Source organism: Mustela erminea, chromosome 15, assembly GCF_009829155.1.
Source record: "Mustela erminea isolate mMusErm1 chromosome 15, mMusErm1.Pri, whole genome shotgun sequence".
In the NCBI taxonomy this organism is placed as follows: domain Eukaryota; kingdom Metazoa; phylum Chordata; class Mammalia; order Carnivora; family Mustelidae; genus Mustela; species Mustela erminea.
Window position 1 is genome coordinate 52180400 of NC_045628.1, and position 24911 is coordinate 52205310.

At 44.4% G+C, this 24911-nt stretch overlaps 1 protein-coding gene across 1 annotated transcript; it reads right to left on the reverse strand.

Annotated features, from left to right (window-relative positions):
- Positions 1–20701, reverse strand: OLFM4 (olfactomedin 4). The gene is made up of 5 exons (XM_032315233.1): positions 20523–20701; positions 15228–15380; positions 9127–9339; positions 7985–8144; positions 1–837 (listed from the first exon to the last, which is right to left on the reverse strand). The coding sequence occupies exons 1-5, from the start codon at positions 20688–20690 to the stop codon at positions 35–37; spliced, it is 1497 nt and encodes a 498-aa protein (XP_032171124.1). The 5' UTR covers positions 20691–20701; the 3' UTR covers positions 1–34.
- Positions 20702–24911: the final 4210 nt, after the last annotated feature.

Here is a 24911-nt window from a genome sequence, read left to right on the forward strand (position 1 = left end):
AAGAACATTCTCTGCCTCTCTGAACCTCACCCATTTACTTGGGTTCCTGGTTAAAGATCAGATCATAATTCAGAAGGTAACCATCATTATAGACAAAAAGTTTCTGCTCAAAAGGGTGATAGTTAATGCTCTGTATTCTTTCCTGCACCTTACGCAAGGTAATACCTAGCCTGCCCTCTTTGCCTGTGTTTGTGTCATAGTAGTAGAAAATCTCTTCTTCTCTGGTGTTCAGAGTGCGAGTGGCGTACAGAACCCCACATACCATGAAGGCATTGGAGACAGATGGCTTATACTGCCTGGTGTACCAAGTGTTCAGCACCAAGAGTGTGGTGTCGTTGAGCTGACTAATCACCATGTTACCGGTGCTGGCTTCAGTTGAATAAATCACCCACAAGCCATTCTCATCCACAGCCAAGTCAATATCTTGCCAATCAACATTAGCATACGAAAAGCGGTTATTATAGGCAGCATCGGGGAGAATCTGAGTCACTTCAGCCTTGTTGTTATTCAGGTTAATTTTGGCAATGCTTCTGGTGTTGTACCAGTTGACGTACATGTAGTTGTTATAAACCACGATACCAGCGCCTTGGCCATAGTAGAGCTCCTGATCTCGGGCATTTGTGTACAAGAGCAAATCATCCAGTGTATTGTGGAGTCTGTAATACTCCAGACGTCTCCCATCTGTATTCAAAGGGGCCACCCAGTACAGCCCCCCTTCTGGATGCTGGGGAGAGTAATCCCGACCCCAGGCACCATACTTATAGGAAAACCCTCTCCAGTTGAGCTGAACAACACTTGGCCTGCTGATATTCGCCACACCGCCGTGCCCACAGCTCCCTGTACAAACAAGAACATGAAAGGGCATTCTTAGAGAAAAACGAATAAGACACAAATGGTTTCATACCCTAAGAACAAAAGGAATCCATAAAGATTCTTCTTGTCAAGATTGAGTGATGACAGTGGTTCTGAGGGAGAAGAGCCAAAACCCTCTCGGTGTCGGTCTCAACGCAAACCCGCTGTGGGCTCTGGAGAAAACCACCTTCTGTTTCCATGAGCGGGCTTTCAGTTTGGAAATGGGGATGCTGAAGCTGCCAAGAGCTGTACTAAAAAGGTTTGAGGGCCCAGAAAGAGGAAAGGAGGACTTGGTAGATTTAATAGATGGTCTTCTATCAGAAAGCATTTTGAATTTTTTTTTTTAATTACATCTTTCTTACAGAGAAATCAAGAAAGCAAGGTCATCCCAGACCCTACCTTTTTTCCCATAAAGCCTTCTATGCCCCCAGGATCAAGGACAATTGTGATAAAGGAGGAGACTGTCTTAGGCAAGTGTCCATGCCCTTCACCTTTCTGCCCCTCCCTGGAACCCCAGGGAGTACATAACTACAGGGGATGCCAGTGTTCCCCCAAGCCAATCTCAGAAGTGGAAGTTTGTGCTCTAAAGACACAAAAACGATCGTCCTGTCATGGTGGGATTTCAGCCTTGAGAAGCCGTGGAAGTAATTTTGGGGCAATATCTCCTGCTCTGTGCCCAAGGCAGAACCTACTACATAGTGGCAACATCTTGCTGAGTGATAAGGCAGGTTTGCTGTTCATACCACATATCCTACTGGGCCACAGAATGCCAGGCAAGGACTTCACCTTTCCCCGTCGGACACTGCCGTGGGACCAGACTCACTGGGGCCCTAAATCTGCCTTCCCTATAACACCAGCGAGCAACCCGGGCTGGGCAACTGGGCTTTCACACTGCACTCTGTGATGCCTACCAAGCCAAACTGTTTCTGAGCTACAAAAACAAAATAAAATTCCTCCAGGATTTTTATAATAACTATCCAGAGTTGAACACGCAGTTTCTGGGATCTTAATAAATACCCTTTACAAACAGGTAACATTGTTTCTGGGATGACAAAGAAAATTCAACTTCAAGTACATTCGAGGTCATTTTCCCTCATTCGACTGCCTGGAGCAGAGCAGGTGAGGGAAGGAGGAACAGAGCCTGAATCACTCGATCTGGCTTTGAATGCTGGGAGGGAATCAGGGAGCCGTGGAGAGCACATGGTGGGAGCTGGAACCAAAAGCAGAGCTCCAAAGAATTACCTGATTTATCACAGGGGGGCGGGGAGAAGGGCTGGTGAAGGGGGAGCAAAGCTTTGCCTGTAAGTCTGTGCCTCTGACCGATATGGAAAGACCCATTTCTCTCCTTGCTAAATGTCCCCCCCTTCTCCCCTCCTTACTCAAGGACTGCTCAGAGGTGAAACCATTACTAGAGACCCTGCTTTTACTTTTCCAATCTGCTGGGGCTTTTTGGTCCCAGAATTACATATGTGCTCCTTAAATGCTCGCATAAATCCGCAGTTGGTGGGAAAGCCAGCCAACCATACAACAGGTAGAGAAATGAAACCATTCTGTACCCAACCTCAAAAAATTTTGCATATCATTAAGCAGAACACAGTCGCAGGTTTATTTTAATAATGCATGCACCATTTCATAAATAAAAAAGCAACGTGTGTTCAGCCAAGAGATTGCTCTCTACCAAAGAAATAATAAATAAAATTATAAATTATTATTTCTTCTCCTAAAAGTGATCTCTCAGATGAATGCTTGTTTGCTTTTGTTTATGAAACAATGCATGAATTATTAAAATAAAGTTAGCGGTGTGTTCAGTTTAATGATAACAAAAACTGTTTGAGTTTCCATATGCTACAAACTGAATTTTCTAGTTAAAATGTCTTCCTGAGAACTTATTTATTTAACTACATTTCACTCTGAGGAAATGAAAGAAAATCACTCTTTTTCTTGCAGGTTGGAAGACTTAGGAATTGTTTGCTTAATTGAATCTTGCTTTCCTGGAAAGAAAGTATCCCAAAACAATAGCAACAAAGTACTTAAGGGAAAGTCACGATACATAAACATATCCAAGCATTATCAAGGGGTTAAAGATCATAAACTGTTCTGCCTTGGATGTGGAAAGCCTTAGATATAAAGGAACCAAAATAAACTTCTTTTAAAAATGACTACTTCTGGGGCATTTGGGTGGCTCAGTGGGTTAAAGCCTCTGCCTTCGGCTCAGGTCATGATCCCAGGGTCCTGGGATCGAGCCATGAATCAGACTCTCAGCTCAGCAGGGAGCCTGCTTCCTCCTCTGTCTCTGCCTGCCTCTCTGCCTACTTGTGATCTCGGTCTGTCAAATAAATGAGTAAATAAATCTTTAAAAAAATGACTACTTCTACTGCCATTAATAATAATAATAATAATGGTTCATCATCTTCCACGCCAACCAGGAAATCAAAAATTGTACCTGGTATAAATCCCAAAACTCTTAAAACCACAATCTCTGTTTCTTACTTTCCAACCATTCCTAAACATTCTTTTTTTTTTTTTTAAGATTTTATTTATTTATCTGACAGAGATCACAAGCAGGCAGAAAGGCTGGCAGAGAGAGACGGAAGCAGGCTTCCCGCTGAGCAGAGAGCCCGATGCAGGGCTCGATCCCAGGACCCTGAGACCATGACCAGAGCCGAAGGCAGAGGCTTTAACCCACTGTGTCACCCAGGTGCCCCTCCAACCATTCCTAAACACTCTCCTGTCCTTTGTCATACCCCTCTTCTCGATGTCTTCTGGACCATTTTTAGGGCTCTGGCTATGGTCAAAGGAAGTGGAAAAAGAGAGGAGAACTGAGCAGCGCTGCCAATGCTACAGATGTGACCACAGCAGTGACAGACCAGAGAAAAGGCCATGGTGGGCTTCCTCGACTCCTGGCAGCAAGCCATCCTGGAAACACTACTGAAACTGACAGCCAGCTGGGTGCCCACTGCTCATCCAGCCCAGCAGGAGCCTCCACTGTCTTCACCCCATCTATGCCAAGCTTTTCCCAACCCTCCTTAACTCTTACCCTCCCCCCTCTTCATTTTAAGGCCTTAGAGGTACTTCATTCTTTTCCTCAGCCATCACAAGTTTCCCCTGACCCTGGGACAACCACCCATGCCCACCCATAATCCAAAAATGTAAGATACCAATGAATTATTCTGCATTTTCTGGTAGAAAAGAACATGCCACAGAAACAAGAGTAAAAGCACCCTTTCAGCTACCCCACAAGCAAGGAAGCCAAGATAACCTGGTGTTAATCAGGTTGGTGAGTTGTCAGAACTTTCCTGTTACTCTGGGAATCACAGGTGCACCTCGCTATCAGACCATCTATGGAAGGCAGCCTGGTAGAGTGAAATATTGGCAGATAGATTCCAAGTCAAATCCCGACTCCAGTACTTATTGGTTATATATAACCTTCTGAGCATTAGTTTCCTTATGTTAAAAAGAAACAAACAAACCCTAATACCTCCTCTGTAACTGATAAGAAGAGTGAGAACTCATGTACGGTAAGTCAATAATTGGTAACCATCAGCATTATAATCACACGACACCAGAACTGAAGGTTCACCTGCCTGTCTCCCTTTCTACAGACTGGCTTCTGGAGGTTTCTGGAGCCATCCTGATAATGCTGGTTCCCCAAACAGGACCAGTCATGCAGGGGCACCAAATTAGGATTGTGAAATAAGGGAAGGAAAGACTGATCAAATCTCCCAAAGCCAGCTTACTGTATTTAGAAAACCCCAGACTTCTACTCTGCTACATATCTTAGTTTTTCAAAAAGCCTTGTATCCACTCCACAGAACACAATACAAGGAACCCTCCACACAAGGGTAGCCTTGGTTGGCAATCTCCTCCTCACGTAATTCATTAGATCTGGCCATGGTATTCTGAAAATACCCTGGGAAGCCACAAGGTAAGACTGTCATATTCCCTGACTTGGCTTTTTTTTAAAGCCTCATGGTTGTATTTGTGTGTGTGAGGTAGCAGAGAGTTTTTAATTTGCATCAACAAATGGGAATTCAAATTTCTTGCCCAATTTTGAAGGTTGGGTAAAAAAAAGTTAGCAGCTCGGTGCCAAACTCCAGAATTATAACTCATAAAGAAATTTTAGTTTATCTGATTAAAATTTTTACTACCAAAAAAAAAAAAAAAAGTCTTATGGTTTGTAGCATTTTTCTTTACACCAAAGACTATATGCAGAGGAAACTTAATCTGGGATCTGTGAGTGCAATCTCCGATCTGGACAACTGAGTGTTGAGTGAAGAGGAGAATACAATTCACTTGTGATCATTTTAGGTAATTAACCTGGTCATAATCATAAAATGATGAAGACCAAATTAACTCTGAATTATTGGATATATACAACCCAACACTCTGCTTCTCCTAAGGCTTGGGATTTGAACAGGTCACCCCATATCCTCCATCAACCATTCACGGAGCGCCTCTATGCGTCAGCACAGAATGCGGTGTCACTGCCAAGCACGACGACGGTCCACCCCAGAGGGAGTGCATACATTTGCCTATCTTCCATCATTTAGAGTCAGGAGGAGATCAGAAAAAGAGTCAGTTGTTTTCAGGAAAAAAAAAGTTAATGAGCAGAAGGCCAATTATTTTAGATTAGAAAGTTCTATGAAATGAAGCAGAAAAGGATGGCATTTGCGGCATAAACCGAATAGAAAGCATCTTTTATCGAGCCCTAACTCCAAGTGCTGGTTCTAAGTCGAGCTGACCACGGGGGAAGCACGCGGCGACTGCAGAGGAGGGGCCCAGAGAACTTGGAGTTGCTTTATAGCTGCGATTTGCACGCAGCCTTTTGTTCTGTGCAACTCTGCAGTGAAAAAAAGCAGACAGGCCAGATTTTAAAGTCCCATAATAGTGAGTAACTTTAATTAAAGTCTCCACAGGCTCACAACTTTGTGGTGCCTAGGGAGTTTCCAATTCTGCATTATCAACCAATCTAAACAGAAAGAGAGCAAGTAAAAAGAAATTGATTTAAAAACATGACAAAAAGTCAGTTTAATATAAACATCATAAATATAATATGAACAAAGCTGGAGGAGGGCCAAGTGGCTTGGCTGAGATCCAGGTACTACCAAGGTTGTGGGAAAGTGAGAAGAAATCTGGGTCCAATTTGCTTAAACAACACAGCTGGGCTGGGATGGCCCACAAAAGTCTAAGTGTGAGGACCTAGGGGAAAGTTCTAGGAAAAAAAAAAAAAATTCTAACAAAAATAATCTAACAGACTCACTCGCTGTCCTCCTTAGATATACCAAACAGTGTACTTTGTCTCCCACTGCCACCCTTGAGTTACTGCCATTGGACACGTTAGGTCCTTTGATGGCGACAGAGCAAGGGGCACTACATGTCCGCCTCAGTTCTGCCGCTAACCACCTGTGTGGCCTCGGAAAAGCAGCATCCTCACCACCTAAGTCCCCTCCTCCAGAGACACGAGGGACCTGAGCCAGGTTGCTCTGAATGTCCCTTTCCGTTCTAAAATGTCTTCACTCTAAGGAATACAGAGAAAACTGTGCTGGAAACATCTATGCCATGAGGAAAATCTGCTGTGGAGAAAAAGGAAGGAAGGAAGGAAGGAAGAAGGGAGGGAAAGAAAGAGAGAAGGGGGGAGAAGAAAGAAGGGGGGGAAGGAAGGATGGAAGACGGGAGAGGAAAGAACGGAAGACGGAGGGAGGGAAGGAAGGGCAGGACGGGACGGAAGGGTGAAAGGGAGAAAGCCTTGCTCAGGTGTTATCAGGGTTTGTCACTGCTTTGCCCCTGGCCTCACCGAGCACTGCCGTGGCCCAGCAGAATAAGCTCCCATTTTCAGCACACACTGAGCCGGCTGATCCCAGACCGAATTTAACCTTAGCTTGTTAAGGAGGGCGAGGCTCGGCCTTCGTCCTGAACCTCCTCTGTACGTCCTACTGTGACAGACCGACAGCAAAGCAGAGGGAAGCATCGGTCTCCTGAACACCACCCAGAGGCTTACGACGATAAAGCCTTAAAGAAACCAGTGACATTGTTGGGGACCCAGAAACACACAGCCTAAGAGGAAACAGGTAGTGGGAAGAGGAATGAATGAAAAGGACAAGAGCTGATGACGGGATGAGAAGGTACAGGCCCCTTCCAGGCAGAGGCACTCACGAGCCGCAGAGCGGGCTTCTCCAGGCCAGGGCGGTAGCTGAGGGGCTGAGAGGCGGGCTTCCGCTCCCCTGGAGGGTGTGCCAAAGCACGCCAGGACCCGCACCACTCCTGTCCCCAGCAAGGTTTCCACTTCGATTATCATCATTAATCATGGTAACACATTCCAAGGCATAAGTGCCCATCGTAGAGCTCCATGCTTCCCAAGACTGGTTTCATTAAGCCCCATGACTACCCTGCGAGGTGGTATGCTCCTCCCGTTTTATCAGTGATGAGATGAAAGATCTTATAGCTGGGAAGCTCAGGTCTTTGGGGTCCTAGAGCCATACTCCTGACCCCTACACTCTATGGCCTCCATTCCTGGAAGTATTACAGAGCACCCTTTCTAGGCTCCACCTAGCCCCAAGGATAATCATTAAGAGACTGAGAGGCCATCCCCACCCTCTGGGAACTCACATCCGGGAGGGATGGCCCGCCACACCTGCAAGTCCTAAGGCCTCCCTCAATCCCAAGACATGCTAAACAGCAGGTGCATTTAAGGAAAGCATAAAGGAAAAATAAAGAGATGGAAGCAGGGAGGGAAGGAGAGGAGGAGGGAAGAAAGGTTCAAGGCATACCCCAGGTCATCAGCCACAGGAGCCAATCACACAGCACGGCACGGATGCCACGCAGATTCCAGAAGCTCTCACCCAGCCCCGCTGACCACAGCTCCATCACCACAGAGATGGTTTTCTCATTAGCAAACATAAAGCGGACACGTGGAATGTGTGGCTCTTGTCTTAAATCAACTCATTGTCGGTGCTTTTCCTCTATGAGCCCCGGAACGTGATGGCAAGTGGAGCGACTAAAGGAGAGATTTCCAAGCACGGAAGAGGAAGCTCAGAGCCGCCACCAGCCCGGCCTCTCTTCCCCACTGCCATCCCAGATCCCTACCCCGCCCTGCCCTTAGCTCCTAACTGGGCCAGGCTCAAGGCATGCTTACCAGGGGCAGGAGGAGGCGGGGCGGCAGGAACATTTTCACCTTTAGAGGCTTCGCATTCCTTCAGCCTGGTCTTGAGAGCCAGGATTTCCCGGCGAATGGCAAGGACGTTGTTTTTGTCTAGCGTCTCCAGCTTCTCTACCAGGAGAGTCATATTCCTTATCTAAGGAAATAAAAATTCAGAGCGACTTTATATTATTGTGCAATTTCTTTCATAAACATTCCAGGGCGGAATTTGTCACTTAGTGAAACATTGCTAGAGAATACACCCGAGATTCTCCTGAATGGTTTCATTTGGAAGAATACATTTTATGGTTTAGCGTGAACGCCTGTCACATCTCAGGCAGATGTGTGTGACAAGAAGAAAATGGCAAAGATTTTAACAGATTTAATAATAGAGCACAGGCTCAGTCTAAGCATCCACAGAGGTCCATTAAAGTTCGTTTCTAATAACCTTCCCTATAAACTCGTGTTTACTCATGTTGTATTATAATTAAGTTTCTAATGAATGGTGAGCGCCAGAGAAATCTTCAAGTCTGAAATATGTAACTAGAATTCTCAATTGTAGTTCATGTCATGACCGCGCTAGTAAATTTTCACTGATGTGAATTACTCAGCCAAAACATTAATGCGAGTCTTTATCCATGGAGAATAAAGGCTTCACCAAAACATACTCACAAGAGACTCCTTTAAGGAGGGTTGCCAGTATGTGAAGAAGGGTTCCAAGAGGGATCAAGGATCACATGATCATTCAAGAGGAGAAATAGACCAAGCAAGTCCAAAATCAGGTAAACTGTGGCTTTCTAGGCCCATGAGCATACATCCAGAACAGAGAAGGCACCTGATCTAACCTGGCCAAGGAGTTGTTCAGAATTATAGCATCTCCTTCCTAGAGATGTTTAAAGGCCACTTGGTTCTGGGGCAGGACGACTGGATGACACCTGCTCCTCAGTGAATATGGTCCCATCACGCTAAACTTAGGTTCAAAGACAGATGTCCACGGAAAGCAGAACACAGAACATGCCATGTGGTCAGGCAAAAGTGCAGAACTGGAAGTTAGAAGAGAGAGCCGTGGCCTGGTCCCAGCACCTGCCCACTGAGGAGAATTTATTATTAAAGCTCTCAGAAAGGGGCTCACGCCTTACCTCCACTTCCAGCTGGTTGACAACAGTTGTGCTTCCAACAACGCTGCCCTTCAGCTGTGTGATCAGTTTCTCCATCTCCTTCACTTCTATCTTGATCAGCTCGAAGTCCAGTTCGGTGTAAGAAATGGTATCCTTTTCCATGATCTCTACTCGGATGGTTAGGTTGGAGAGCTTCTTTTCATATACGCTGATTAACTGGACATACTCCCTCACCTGAAAGGGAATCAAAAAGCTAAGTCAAGAGCGCCTGGATGGCTCAGTGGGTTAAGCCGCTGCCTTCAGCTCGGGTCATGATCTCAGAGTCCTGTGATCGAGTCCTGCATCGGGCTCTCTGCTCAGCAGGGAGCCTGCCCACCCCACCCCCGCCTGCCTCTCTATGTACTTGTGATCCCTCTCTGTCAAATAAATAAATAAAATCTCTAAAAAAAAAAAAAAAAAAGCTAAGTCAATTCCCAAAGTGATACCATGCAGTCTTCCTCCACTGCCAAGCTCCTGGGGACTATCTGATTGCTGACAATCTTTTTCTTTTCCTTTTTTGGTAAAGAAATGGATCAAAAATATATTTGAGTAGGGTTTTTTTAGTCTACCTAAAGCAAACAAACAAACAAAAATTATTACAATTGGTGGGGTGGATTTTGCACTTGCCTAGACCAAATATAATTTAGCTTCAGAGTCATCATGCACAAGTATATTTTAATTTCCATTTTAATGTTTGAAGATATTAGGTCTCCAGACTAAATTGGTTTCAACCAGGCCCTCAATGCATACGCTGTGTCTAAATCAGGGTTTCCCAACCTCAGCATTGTTGATATTTTAGGCTAGACCATTCTTTCGTCAGGGGTTGGGGAGGTGCAGCTTCCTGGCCTCTAGATGCCAGTAACACCCATAGACCATTCAGCTGTGACAACCAAAAATGTTCCAGACATTGTTAATGTTCCCTGGGAGCAAAATCACCACCACCAACAACCCCCTCCCTCCATCTAGAAACACTGCTCTAAATTTAAGTATTTTCTAGAAGAGGGAGAAATGCACTAAGTAGAACTCCTCTCATTGCCACATGCATTGAGTTTTGAGCCCCTCTACCTTTCACAAAGTGGCATAAAGACCCAACTTTACTCTATAATACATGAGTGTATATGCAACTGTCAAGTGCACATTCCATTAAATGCACCCACATTTATTCCAAGAACTGATTATTGCAATCAGACCTTTACACGTTTGTCGCATATATTTGAATGTCTGATTGTTAAGTTAAAATACTTGCAAAAATTCCCTTGTGGTTTAGTGTATAATTGGAATCTCCAAATGGATTTTCCAATAAACGCATTTGGTGGTTCTTTTTTGTATCTGATCTCTGAAAGAAATGCCATGCCTTTTTTTAAGGACCTTCTCATTAAAAGTTGCTAGTTTTACATTCTTTTTAAAAATATGAACATAAGTGATACTTTTCCCCAAACTGTGCTAATGTCAAGTAGCTGATCCGTGGGGCCTGGATGAATTCTGAGCCAGATGTTGGCCTATAATCCTCTTAATACCAAAGGCAGCCCTAACTTCTGTCATTTTAGCCCTTCCACTTAACCCCACTGTGCAAATTAGAGCAGACTCATAGGCCACAGACCTCAAGGGCTAGGGCTTCAGGCAAAGAGGATTTTAATGAAAGTTGAAAATGCAGCCCTTGGCACTGAGAGTGTATTTCCTTGGGCAACTGATGCTCACTGACATCCGCTGTGCCATCACTCAGAGGCTGATAAGGATGGTGACATTCTGGTGGATAAGGAGGTTAGGAAAAAAAAAAAAATATATATATATATATACACACACACATATATATATATATATATATATATCTCCTATATATCTCTCCTAATGAGTCCCCCCTCTCAAAAGTATAAATGCAAATACAAGGTAGCCAGGTTTTAATTTCTATAAAAATCAAGCATAAAACCTTGCCTGTGATAATAATAATAGTAATAATAATAATAAAGCACCAATCCACTGCAGAAATGGAAGTTTGCGAAATGAGTATTCTTGTTGGCATTTGGTCTTGCCAGCTCTTGGAACACATGAAACACCCTCTGCTTTCCTGGAACATGTTGGTGGCACATCACAGCTGTTGTTCTACAGAAACGAGTGATCCAACTGTCATCTCTGCTAAATAAAATGTGGCTCTCCTAGATTCTCGCTGAAAACCAAGGCATAACCTAGAGTTTGCCACCTATGAGAATGCGTGGCATGCCTGCCCTTGTTCAGCCACAAAATGAGTTCTCTACAGATCTTTTTGGGGGAAAATTTGAGGTTCCTTCTGCTGATATTTAAAGGAAAGATGGTTGATGTTTAGGAAAATCAGAATCTTCCACGGAGTTCTAAGAAGGAGGGAGCAGCACCTGGATAGCTCAGTTGGGTAAGCATCTGACTCTTGATTTTGGCTCAGGTCCTGATCTCAGGGTGGTGAGATCAAGTCCCCGGCCTAGCTCCATGCTGAGCATGGAGCCCGAGCCTGCTTGAGATTCTCTCTCCCTCTCCTTTCTGCCTCTCCCTCCCTGCCACCCCCCTACTGCTCTAGCACGTGCGTGCACTCTCTAAGAAAATTTTTTAGAAGGCAGGAGGGAATTTGAGGACTTTCTTGACTTCAGTAGATTGTTCACACAAACTCTCCTTTACATATTTAGCCTCTCTAGCGTTGACAATGGGCAATTCTGAGAACATCCAGTTCTCCCTGGAAGTGCAATGTCAGCAGAAGCAACCCGACTTGCCCAGGGATATGCAGCAAGACTACAGGTCTAGGCCTAAGAGGACACCTCCGTGTGTCAACATCTTTACTGCAAGCTCCTCATCACTACAAGTCTGAGCTAAAGATCATCTGTGCTTGCCCTCAGACCACCAACCTAACATTCCAAGCTTCCATGCTTTTTTGTTTGTGATGCACATACTACATCACTGGTCAGTTCCAAGAATTGAACTTTTGGGGGGGGGGGTTCACTTTAGGATGTCTGTTGTTCTGCACAGTAAATGTCGTCTCATAATAGATAGGGATGTCACACAGCTGGCTATTAGACTAAAGAATCTGTCTGGCTCATGTTTCTGCCTCAAAACCTGTGATCACAATTATGGCCAGATTATTTGAAATAAATAAATGTACTTGGCAACTTACCATTATTTTAATATATCTTTAACAAGATTAGTTGAGCTTGAGTGGATGGTGAAGACATATGAGATACCTTGGAGCTAGAGCCACCTAAACTCAAATCTGCCTTCAGTACTTAGTAGGCAAATCACTTAATTTCTCTAAGCCTACATTCCATCCTATAAACTGGAGGTAAAGATATCAAGCTTACAAGAGTATTGGAAAGAGTAGAGATAATGCATATTAAGAGCCTCACTTAGGGGTACCTGGCTGGCTCAGTCAGTACAGCATGCAACTCTCGATCTCAGGGTTGTAAGTTCAAGCCCCACATCGGGTACAGAGATTACTTAAAAATAATAAAGTCTTTTTTTTTTTTTAAAGGGGCCTCACTTGCTGGATGTCTATAAACTGCAGCAATTATTAGAGAAACAGTGATTTCAGGGTTTTTTTTCCATCTGACCTTTTTATTTATATTTCACCACACAAGACATTGTTCAATCAATCAATGTTGTTCGTTTTAAGTTGCCTAAATGTCTCCCAGACTGCCTCAACCTTCTTGCGCATGAGAATCCACTAGCGAATGTGTCCTATTAAATAACTTGCCCCAAAGGCTGTAGAAAGAAAATCCTGAGCTGCCTTTTGTGTCACCCTGTCTTGAGTACCAGCACAAGAGGACATATCATAAACAACAGAAGAGTGTAAAATGCTTTCAGCATTTTACGCAGAGGCAGCGCCGTCTTCCCTGTGTACTGACAGATAATGCATCAATGCAAAGCAGTCAAAACCCCCTTCTGCCAGCGCTTCCAGTCAGGCATTCCCCCCAGGCCTCCAGGTAAACGGCGATTTTCAAGACGACTTAGGGACAGCTGTAATAATTCACCTGCAAATTCAAAAGCCCTCTGCTGAAGAGATAAGTCTGGATTGAAGGCATGACTGACTTCCCGCATCTCTTCTCGGAGGCTGGTAACGGCACGGCCCAGAGAAAAGGAGCTGGGATGATTCTGCTGGCCCAAATTTCTGAGCTGCCTCACCCAGCCAAGAGAGGGATGACCTGTTCATTTACATCTCTTGACCTTTATGAACCTCCATTTTTCCATCTCTGAAATGGGAAGAACACTGACCCATCTGCCTTAATGAGTTTCTTGAGAGTAGAGCAGTCCCAGAAGCCTCTGGAAAAGCACAAGAGGCAGCAGTTCTTACTGTTGTTACTATCATCCGTCATGAAGAATTTAGGATGCAAATCTCAACAGGGAGGTCAATTCCTTTCTTAGGCCGCAATCGCGGATTTCTTGAGGTTCAGCTACTTATGCTTTCAGAATTCAAAGTTCTCCCACCTACTCTGCACTTCCTTCCAGCCAATTATTAGCAAGGCAGATGCCACCTGCCCCCTTTACAGGACTGGAATGAAATGTCCCCATACTCTGCACCCTGGCAGGTCGCACACTTCCCGGAGCAGCATGGGGTTCCAAACTGCCCTTCACGGTCCTGCCAGCAAAGAAGACATGCAAATCAGCAGCTTCCACTATTTCAAAGCAAATGACTCTAACTGAAAAGATCTTTACTTAGGATTTTCCTCCACTTGTTATGTTTTTATGCATAACTTCTTATCTGTACTTGATTATGCTGGAATAAGGCTATGAATATTAATGACTGGAATTTATAATTTAGTGCTGTGCCTTTTCTGCTGATTAATTCAAGGACATTTTATTTCTTAAGAAGCTAGGTTCCTAGTGTAGTCAAACACATTTTCCTGGACATTCATTCAAACACAGAATATTTATCTACCAATTCAGGTTGAAAGCAGGGTCTCAGCCTCATCATAATTTTTGTCTGAAAGGATAACTGTGCTAGATGTTAAGGGAGCTACGTTGAAATTTCTCAGGGAAACTTATTTGGAATCTTGTAGGAAAGCCAGAGCTCCTTGTAAATTAATGGAGTTGTATTAAATAATGCATAATGTGATTATAGCCTAGCTTGGACTTCACCTGTGCAGAAAATGGGAGCCTTTCTAATTGATTTTTAACTTGACTAAAAATGGAGAAGGGGTCAAAACTGGAATGCCAGGTCACATTCCTCCAGCCGGCTCAGAGAAAGGCAAACCCTGTGGGATGACTTCCTCAGGCTAGAGAAAAGTCGTAATGGGGGGGGGGGGGGGTTGGAGTCAGGGTTTTTACCAAGGCTGCATGACCTCTTAGAACTGACTCAAATTCCCAGAGAACTCTTCTATTTGGTCTAATGCTAGACACATCTAATGTAATGTTCCTGCTGAGACAACAGAGGATAGATAACACACAAGAGAGAGAATAAGTCAGAGACACACAGAGACAGAGAGAGTTAGAAGGAGAGACAGAAGAAGGGAGGGAAGAGAGTGAACTGGAAAGAGAACATCAGAAAAAGAGAAAGGAAAAGAGGGAGAAAGATGGGAAGGTAAGAGGACAAGCTTCCAAGAGGGGAAGAGGAGAAGGAAGAGGAAAAAAAAGGAGGTGGGCGCTTTCCAAAAGTAAACAAAGATTTAAAAAAAAAAAAAAAAATTAGGAAGGAAAGGGAGAAAGATTAGAAAAGATGGACCAGGGAAGGGGAAGGAAAGACAAGGCAAAGCTGGAAGAAAGACGAGGAAGAAGACCAAAAGGAAGAAGAAACAACAGAACCAACAACCACATAAAAATTGCAGGGTTGGGTTTCACAGGGGGAGCTCAGGGCTTCTTTCCAATCACACGTGCAAAATACTGAGGTGAGTTTATCCGTGGCATTCACAGTCTTCAGCCCATTTTCCTCCTGTGTCCTCATTTCTCCTGCTCTAAAGAGCTCCGCAGGCATACGGTAAAGTAAATGCTTACGCCACCACAGGAGGCGAGCGTGCTAGTTTGGGCACAGTGAAGAAGGCTGCTTATCCAGTCCCAATAAAAAGGGTTTTGTTTTGTTGGTTGGTTTGTTCCTATCAAGATATGGTTGGAAGAGGAAGAAAAGCAACGCTTACTTTAGAAAGCTCTTTCTCGAACTTCTGGGAGAGAACGTGAGCCGTGACTTCCAAGCGTTCCACTCTCTGCACGGGAAAGGCGGTGTCTGGAAGGGTCACGGAGCACTGGCAGGTGCCACGGTCATCCTCGAAGCCGGTGAAATTGGAAAGCGACTGTAAATGGGAATAAATTCAGCATCAGTAATAAGCTGGGAAATGAGCTTTTTGGGAACTGGAGTGACAGAAATTGGCCTGTCAAGAGTGCTCAGAGGTAAGCAAGTGGAGTCCAATACATAAATGAATTGAATCGGGGTGCCTGGGTGGTGCAGTCGGGTAAGTGGCTGCCTCTTGATTTCGGCTCAGGTCCTGATCGCAGAACCCTGATCTCAGGGTTAGATCGAGCCCCTCTGGGCTCATGCTCAGTGGAGAGTCTGCTTAAGATTCTCTCTCTCCTTCTCCCTCGACCTGTCTGCCCCTCTCCCCATTCATGCTCACTCTCTCTCTAAAATAAATAAATCTTTAATAAATGAATGAATGAATGAAGAGGATCAGAGACATAAGCTAAAACTGCCATGTTTCCCAGGCAGTGATTATACTTAGTTCTGCCACATCTCCACCAGCCAGGCTAAGCCACTGTCAGACTCCTCTACCTAGAGGAAGATTCTCCTTTCTTGAGGAGGCTTCAAGGAAATTATTACTGTTCCCACATAAGGAAAGGGAAAGAAGGAACTGATGGGCAACCTACATTTGAATTCCGATTCTACCACTTAGTGGACACGAATCCTCTGTAAGTCCTCTTGCTTTCCTCAGCTGTCTAATAGACCCGCTTCACAGTGACATCCCCAACAGTGACTACGTAATGTAAACCAAGTCCGTGGCACGAGGTAGGTGATCACTCAATGTCACTTTCCCTTTCCTTCCATGCACTCATTTTCTTTTCCCTAACCCCAACCCAATGCCTTCCAATGAATGGAATGGGAAAACCGTATCATGGATATGGAAAACCATCATGGATACGGGTTACAGAGAAAATATACAGTGAAAATTCACATCCTCTCTTCACCTAGGAGTTACATAATTAACATGCTTCAAAATGGAAACAAACCAGCCATTTTTAACAGACTGAATAATGTGGGAGTTTGAAGGTTTTGTGCAAAAAAAAATTAAGTTTTCCAGCTTACCACTTGCAGAAAAGTCATTTTAAAATATTTGATGTTTCTTTAAGATATTCAGGCTCACACTTTGGTGCCGCTGCATATTTTAAAATGACAGGTTTGAAAGATCCTGTTTTTCCTTTGTCCCCTTTGAACTTCCCCAAGGGGATCCCAGCAAAATTAACATTTTTTTTTTTTTTTATTACGATTGTTGCCTTCCAGAGGAACTCTTGGCAGCCGACTGCCTGAGCTTTACAATGATCTCATCTGATGGCCAGGCCAAAGCTCACCTGTGGACCTGAGACTGAAATGTCTCTGAAACTACCAAGGGCAGAGCAATGGCTCACAGAAATTGAAGAGATGAGGCCGTACCTCTCAAAGTTTAGGAGGTCAGCTGGCTGCAGCTGGGACGGGGTGTTCTGTGCATTTAGTATGTATCAACCTCTGTGATTTCCAAACAAGCTGGATCTAGATGCTTCCATAATCAAGACGTATTCTGTCAGTGACCTCTGGACCAATTAATTCAGACTTTTTTGCAACTAAATTGCTTATCAATTTAACCTAATCTTCCTTAGGATGAGCAAACACACACACACACACACACACACACACACACACACACACACAATGTTTATATACATATAGATTCCAAGTAAATTCTTGACATTGGTCTCAATTCCCTTTGCCAATCATGTCCCAAACCCACAGGAATTGGGGAGTTAGGAGGAAAGACAAGCAGGTTTATGCTGAACCCAGGGCTGGGTATTTGCCCAAGATGAAGAAGGCCTGGACGAGCGACCCCAGAAGTCTGCCAGAGAGACCAGCTTCCCTTGGAAGCAGCTTTATCACTCCCACTGAAACTAGAAAGACTCCCATTCAAGCACACCAAGGCTTTTACAGGAGGACCAACGTAGCGTGAACTTCCAAAAAAACCAGCTTATTATACCAACTGTCTACCCTCAAAAAAATGTCTTGTGTTGCATTTTGACAAGGGGAGGTTAATTAGCCGCACAAGACAGGGTTGAACCACTCTTAGAGTTCACTGAAAAGCCCTGTCAAATCAGAAAATAGTGGAGATCATCAAGCAGTCTCTCGACAATCAACTAGAAACCACCAGCTAACAACTTTGAGTCCTGAAGTTCACCTGAAAGGCAGGCAAATAATTATGAGCCCTGCTGACAGCCATTCCACTATCTTCTATTGAACATCTCTGTCCAAGCACTTTGGACTCCCCAGCTTCCAACCTGCTTATCATCAGCCCAGCGTGTGCAGCTGACATCAAAATGGTCCATAAGTTTGATCAGTGTCTCCCATTAGAGATATTTCTGCTCCTCACATTCAAAGACGATGAAGCTAATGGTGACGGGTCTCTCTCTTTGCAGCGAATGCTTAAACTCTACGTGAGTATAACAGGAAGAAGGGGAGACACAAACATGCTCTTGTCCCCTTGGCCTTTGAGAGGGTCTGCAATCTCCCTTGTGGGGGACAAATAGGACCCTCTGTACCTTATAAGACACCTCACACTGATGGGGTCTCATGCAGCATGTGTTCAATTAACATTTACTGGTGTCTACAGCTCTCCAGGCTGTGGCATTAGGGAGACAAGTTAAGACCCAATTCCTGCCCAGTGAATCGGGCCCATTGTCACAAGAGAGCCTTCCTGTCCTTTTTTCAACAAACTCAAACCCCTTAGCCTGATGACAAAAGCACACGACTTCGTGTTCTGACTCTGCCAGTCACCGTGTAGAACAAAGCATGGCGCCTTCTCTTGTCTGTGAAACGAGGACCCTGATACTGGCTCCTTCTTTGCAGGAGGATATCTGAGGCATGTGGAGCGCTCGCTCAGAGTGCTGGAGCTGAAGGTGTGACTCACATTTGTGATTTAAGGTTGCAATTGGCTCTAATTAGCAGCCAGGTCTAAGTGCCTGTAAAGATTCAAGGCATAAAATAATGGTACTCAACATTTTCAAAGTACAGAAAATGATACGTTTGGAACTTGCTCAATGACAGTTATAAAGGGGTTTTCCACCATTTTCCAAAGAGCTCATCAAGCTGACAGCCAGCCCTAGAAAATTGGGTTTATAGTAGAAGTGACACCTAGCCTGCTATAAAAAAAGAAGTTGGGGTAGTAATACTGACTCACCAGAGGGAGATAAGTAAACCAGGAAGGAAATTAAAACCTCTAAGTACAATTTAACTACTAGTCCTTATCTACTTTTAAATAGTTATCTTTTTACCAGACAACAGACATACTGGATTTCCTGGTTTCTTGACCTATATTTTATTTTCTGTTATTTTAACTGGTCATCATCCCCAACTGCTGGTTTCTGATAGATGATGAAGGCTTCAAAATAAATTATTTATCATTAACTTCTTTCTTCAAAGTCAGCCAGTTCGAATTGTCCCCAGAAGTTACTTGTTAGCATCATGGAATAAAACAATGCATCTGATTTCTGGCTACGAAGACTATCTGGGCATATCTGTGATTCCCAAACTATTCTCCTCTTCAAAATAAGCTTTTATCTCTACTCTCCACCGCCCCAAAACCTAGAAGGCTGCCTAGGGAAAGATGGGGAAGAGGATGGGCAGACTAAGTCTGAGCTATGTAATCTGTTGGCTTAGTGACTTTACACCATTGATGTCACCTCTTTAAGCCTCTGTCTCTACATCTCTAAAATGAGAACATTAATTTTACGTATCTCTGCGCATTAAATAAGATAACACATTCTATGATATTATGTACTAAGCGAGCCCCATCATTTATTAGGCACTCAGTGAACATTGCTGTGGCAGTTTCTATCTGGGCCCTACCCAAACCGTTCATTAATCAACAAGTTTCCTTTGCCCACATTGTTCTTTTATTCTTAAGATTTATTATTTATTTGAGAGAGAGAAAGTGCGTGTGCACAGGGGGAAAGGCAGAGGGAGAGGGACAAGCAGACTCCCCACGGAGTGAGGAGCCCCAAAAGAATGAGGGACCCCATCCCATGATCCTAAGATCATGAACTGAGCTGAAATCAAGAGTTGGGTGCTTAATGCACCAGGCCACCCAGACACCCCTGCATTGCACAGCTTTTGCCTTTGCTCTGATGGCAAAAAGGAAATTTCAGAAAAGCCTTCTCCTCCCATTTTCCCAATGACCCTTCCATTCAGACTCAAGCACGTCAGCAGCAACCTGACCTGTGAATAAAGATCATAAAAGTGCACAGGAACAGCCTTTGGGGAAGTTAAGGCTCCTCCATCCCAGGGCACACCACAGCAAGGAAAGCCTGGGTCTTACAGAGCAGGGCTCCTACAGTGGCCCAGAGCCCACATGAGCTGGAATGAGGAAATGCCTCCTGACCCCAAAGTCTCACAGCTCCCTGCCTCTTCCCAGCAACTCAAAGACAATACAAAGAGGTCTCAGCTCCCAAGGAATGAGGCTCAGGACACAGCCTAGTCATGCGGCCTAGTTGGGACAGTCCCTTTCCAGCACATTCTTTGGTTCTTGCTGTTGTTGTATGTTTTGTTTTGCCTATTTATTGTTACTGCTGTTGTTTTGGAAATGGCTTTTATGATTCCCTATGGGGAACATAGAAGAGACTTAATACTCTTCTGGGAACATATCCACACATAAGAGCACTTTCCTAAAGACCTTCCCTACTTCTGTCATCCACCTCCTCCACAAACTAGGTTCAGAGAAACCTTCAGGGCTCCTGCTGGAGCATGTAGCTCTCACTCCCTCGGGGCTATTCTCCATGGTCCTCAGGGTCCCCAGTGGGCAGCAAACCAGACTGACTTTTCTGTATCTTCTGTTGGCAGGTCCCCTTCCCTAAGAGTTCTCATCTAGGATAGAACCTGGACATCTCTATTTTTAGAGTCCCCCTCTCACCCTCACCCCCAGCCCCTGATTCTAAGTTGCAGCCAAGTTTGAGAACCTCTTTCAAGTTTGGATTCTTTCGCTAAAGCCCCCAGTGGAAGAACCAAGATGTCGTCTCCCTGGCAAACAATTTCATTCTTTTACCCAGGTTTTCATTCATTTCCGGGGCACCAGCAGGTAACAAAAGGAGCTCTAAATCTGTTAGAGTACTCGGGAGTGGCCATCCATGAAATTATATTCAGATCCCCAAAAAAGCAAGAAGAAGGGAATGAACACAGCTCTTGGACTGTGGGGCATCCTCACCTGAGACTCGGAGCCAAGGCTGGGACCAAAGCTGTTGTTGAAGCCGGATCTCAACACAGAGTCGGGGAAAGGACTGGAGGGGGTGCTTGGGATCAGGGGCTCCAAATCCCCTGGGGTCCGGCCAAGGACGAATGGAAGGGTTAGGAGGCAGAGGAGGCCTGACGTCATCTTGTGCTCTTAACTGGAGCCCCTGGCTTCTGCAGAGCCCAGGGGCTTCTTATAATGCTCAGTGGGGATTTCCCCACATATAGTTTCCAGGAATAGGAAGCCGCCAGGGAGCATGTGACCACCCCAGAAGGGTCAGGACACCCAGGAACCTGAGCCACTTTCACACCTTGTCACTGAGCCCCACTCTGGCAGCTGCCCATAGACCTAGGTATCTCCTGTCAAATATTAACTCAAATGTGTTTTTTTGATGCCCAATATCTGGTTTCCAACTTGTTACTTCCTTGAAAGAGATGGGTTCAAAGCAATCTTTATGGATGAATTAGAGCTTAAAGGTCCCAGGCAGGAAAAACAAGCTTCAGTCCTTTGCCCAGAAGCTGTTTCTAATTGTTCCCCTGGCCCCCGCCCCCACCTCCCATTTTACTGAATGATGTTTCCCAGAGAAAGTTAGGGAACCTAGTTCAGTGACTGTGAATCTCCCCAGGGGAACTCCCTCTTTAGCTACTACTCCCCAAGCTGTCTCTGATGGCCCCCTTATAGAGTCTGCTTCTGGACAATTTTTTCTCAAAAACCTCCCACAGAGGGAGAGGTCAGCAGTGTTTTCACCCTGGATGCTCAGTGAGGGCTCCACACTGCCGAGCACTTACCATGGTGAGCTAGAGGAAGGAGAAAGTCTCTGAACAGGAAGTTGCCCAGACCCGTCAGGGGGGTTCATGGCGAGTAGTTCTCCAGAAGTCTCTATCCAACTGACCTCCACTGGTCTAGACTATCTGGCCCACTGATCAAGGCATGTTCATCATGAAACCGAGAAAGAGCGAATCACCTTCAGGCTCCATTTGGAAAATCTGCCTTCCTCCCTGTAGAGTAAAAAAGTGTTGGCCTGAATACTAAAAATCGGCTTTCTCACTCATTAGTTAGTGGCCTTAGGCAAATCACTTAGCCCCTCTAGTGTTGTAACAATTCCTAAATTGTTAGAATTAAATGAAATATTATATGAGAAGTTGCTGATAAGCTCTGAAACACTATACAAATGTTGTATTTTATGTTTTGGGGGTTTTATCTGTAATTTCCTAAAACCTGGCTCCTTATGTAAGATTGTTGGGTGCACAGCAGGGAAAGAAGTCCCCTTCCCCACTTTCTTCCTCATCCTGCCTCAGGAATGCTTTGGAAAACCTGGTCTGGAGGGTTCTTTCACCACATAAAATCTCAGATGTTAATGTGAAAAACAGAGCCTTAAATCTGTAGTACATGATTCAGATACTCAGAGGAGGGGAAGGGCAAGAAAAATATGAATGAATGAATGAATGAATGAATGAATGAATGAAGAGCTAGGGAAGGAGTATAGGAGAGAAGGGGAAATGAAGTCTCTCTCTTTGTGGTGCACCCAAGGCCACTGGGGCCACATCCCGCATCTGGGGCCCCACATTGCCCCTTGCCTCAGGGGACTGAACAGATGCCCCACCTAAATCAGTCTCCCCAACTTTAGGACCCAGCCATCCAGGCTGCCATTGCTGCCTCCCCACTGAAACACCTCACTTGAGTCACACAGGACGACTTCACAAGCCACTCTTACTCCCGTAATCACATGGATGTGGTGATCAGAGGCAGTTCGAGTAGAACTAGAAAGCACGGGAGCCTTTTCTGAGGCTCTCTGGAAATAGCACTTCCCCCTACATTATCTGCTCCAAAGGGCATCTGCGGTGGACATTGAGGTCATGGGCAGGGAATCCATGGCCAGCTGTTAAGGGGTAGGGGGAGTATTTCGTAGCCCCCGCCTCTCATATTCTGCCCTATGTAGAGTTACCAGATTTAACAAATAAAGATACAGGACACCCAGTCCAATTTGAATTTCAGATAAATAGTGAATCATTTCTTAATACAAGTATATCCCATGTAATATTTGGGACATACTTATACTAAAATAAAAGGATGTTCTTTATTTAACATTCAAATTTAACCGGATGTCCTATATTTTATCTGGAACCTACTACTGAAGGCTGCTCTCGCCACCTGGACAGAGCCTCCTGGGGCAGGATAAAAGCTGCAAATATCACTGGTCCCTACGGGAAGCAATTCAGCCTCGGTCTCTTTGGCATAATGTTCTAGCCATTCGCTGCCCAGTCCAAAACAAGAGAAGCAAGGACATGTGTGAGAATGAACACTGGCACGCCAAATGCGTTGTCTTGAGACTGAAAGCTACAACTTCAGTTATAGGAGGAGAGCCTTCCTCTCCCTGCCATCGTATTTCCTCTCTTCCTCCAGATCCCCATCATAGCAAAGGGCAAAATCTCTTCTCATTTGCCGGTAACCTCTGTCTGTGGCTATAATGAGCTTTCCTTTTCCCTTTTATCAAGGAGCATGTCGGTGCCCTTGCCAGGAAAAAAAAAAAAAGAAAGAAAAAGAAAAAAAATCCCTCATTAACAATAATACTCTGTAGCCATGGCTACCTTTAGGGGCTTCTATGACCAATCCTTTAGGAGACCCCTTTCCAGAGGGGTTACGTTCACACAGGAATGAGGCAGCAATTCTCCCGAACACAAATGTGCCCCAGCCAGAAAAGAACCCTCTACCCCCCACACGGTGCTCTTAAGCTGCTTTGTTTCCGTGTGCCTCCGGTTCTCAGAATAAAACTTTAATCTATGTGGTAGCCTCAAATGCACAAAAGAATTGGTGATGCCTCAATAATGAGATTATTAATAATAATAGTTTGATCAGTTCCTCTGCAAATATCTTTGTCCTAAGAAAAAACAAGCCTCCTGGTTATGTGACAGCCTCAAAGACAGGAGAAAATTATCAACACTGCAAAGCAAACAGTGTATTATTTATAAAAATTTGTTCTGACACTGGGTTCTCTCTAGAGTAAGAGGGTCACTGAAATTCACTTGAGTAACAGAGCATTCCTCACTGACAGCTTGAAGCAAAGTTACTGTTTATGCACTTCATTAGGGGAAATCCCTAAAGCTGTACTTCTTGAACAGTTGCAACAAATAGGAAAGATGTCCATATAAATATAGCCTTAATTTAATTCCCTTGTCATTAAAAACCAATGCCAAGCATAACTGTGGTACTTTCAGAAGAGAGTGTCTTTAGGGTATCTGTCTACAAAAGATGATAGAAGTCATGTTTATTTCATAGATTGATTAAAGAGATTGTGTTGGGGTGACCATTTTCATGTCTGTTGACTCTGTCCCCCAAAGCCCTCAAAGCTCTATTAGCAATTCCAGTAATCATGTGTAAAAACAATAATCAACTGACACCACTCATGTACCCCAGAAAGAAGATTAGCAATGTGTAGTGGGCCCTCATTAACAATGTGTAGTAGGCCCACTCTGTGTCAAGCATCAGGCCCTATGAAGAGTTATCAAGTAAGAGAAAAGCACATAACTTTTGCTAATGACAATGTCTAAGCCCGCTGTGAAGGCAGGCCACATTAAAGAATATTCTAGAAATAATAACAAATTGAACACAAAACTGCGGAACAACTGCATAGACCATGGCGACCAAATCCAAGCAGCAATGGGGGAAAGCTTACCAGATGGTGAGCTTCTTAAGGATGGAGATGAAGACCTTGTTGGTTTTGAACCTAAAAACGTAGCTCAGTGCTTGGCACTTGGTGGTAGATAAATATTGGCTCACTGAAAAAATATATTTCATAAATATGTGAATGAATGAATGAATGAATGAGTGAATGAACAGATTGACTTAATAAAAATTATAAAGAAGGGTGGCTCAGTCAGTTGAGTGTCCCACCCTTGATTTCACCTCAGGTCATGATCTCAGGGTCATGAGATCCAGCCCCACATCAGACTCTGTGCTAGGTATGAAGCTTGCTTGGGATTCAGTCTCTCCCTCTCCTTCTGCCCTCCACCCCCTCTCCCACAAAAAAGAGTTGTGGAGGAAATTCTTAAGTTATTATTGGAGAAAATATTAATTTTTTCAATGACTGTTAGGGAAAAGAAAATGGGTTCTCAGCAAGAAGAACTGCGCAAGTGGAAGAACTTAGGCAACCTCAGTTCTCTCCGGGGTCGCAATTACACCCAGGCCTCTGCAGTCCATTTAAGCAGCCCTACAATTCATCCTCAGATAAGAGTTCCTCATACTGTTCCTCAGCTTGACCCAAAACCCCAAATCAACATTCCAACTCCTTAAGCATATTGTATATCAGGAATTAACTAGCTTTGGCCATCCCACAATGGTTTAGAAGACTCAAACCACAAATTATGG

Coding starts and splice junctions, on each gene's coding strand:
- OLFM4 (XM_032315233.1), bottom strand. CDS start 20,690: ATGACGTCAGGCCTCCTCTGCCTCCTAACCCTTCCATTCGTCCTTGGC. Junction 8,145..9,126: donor TCAACCAGCTGGAAGTGGAG/GTAAGGCGTGAG, acceptor TTATTTCCTTAG/ATAAGGAATATGACTCTCCT. Junction 838..7,984: donor CCCGCCTCCTCCTGCCCCTG/GTAAGCATGCCT, acceptor TTGTTTGTACAG/GGAGCTGTGGGCACGGCGGT.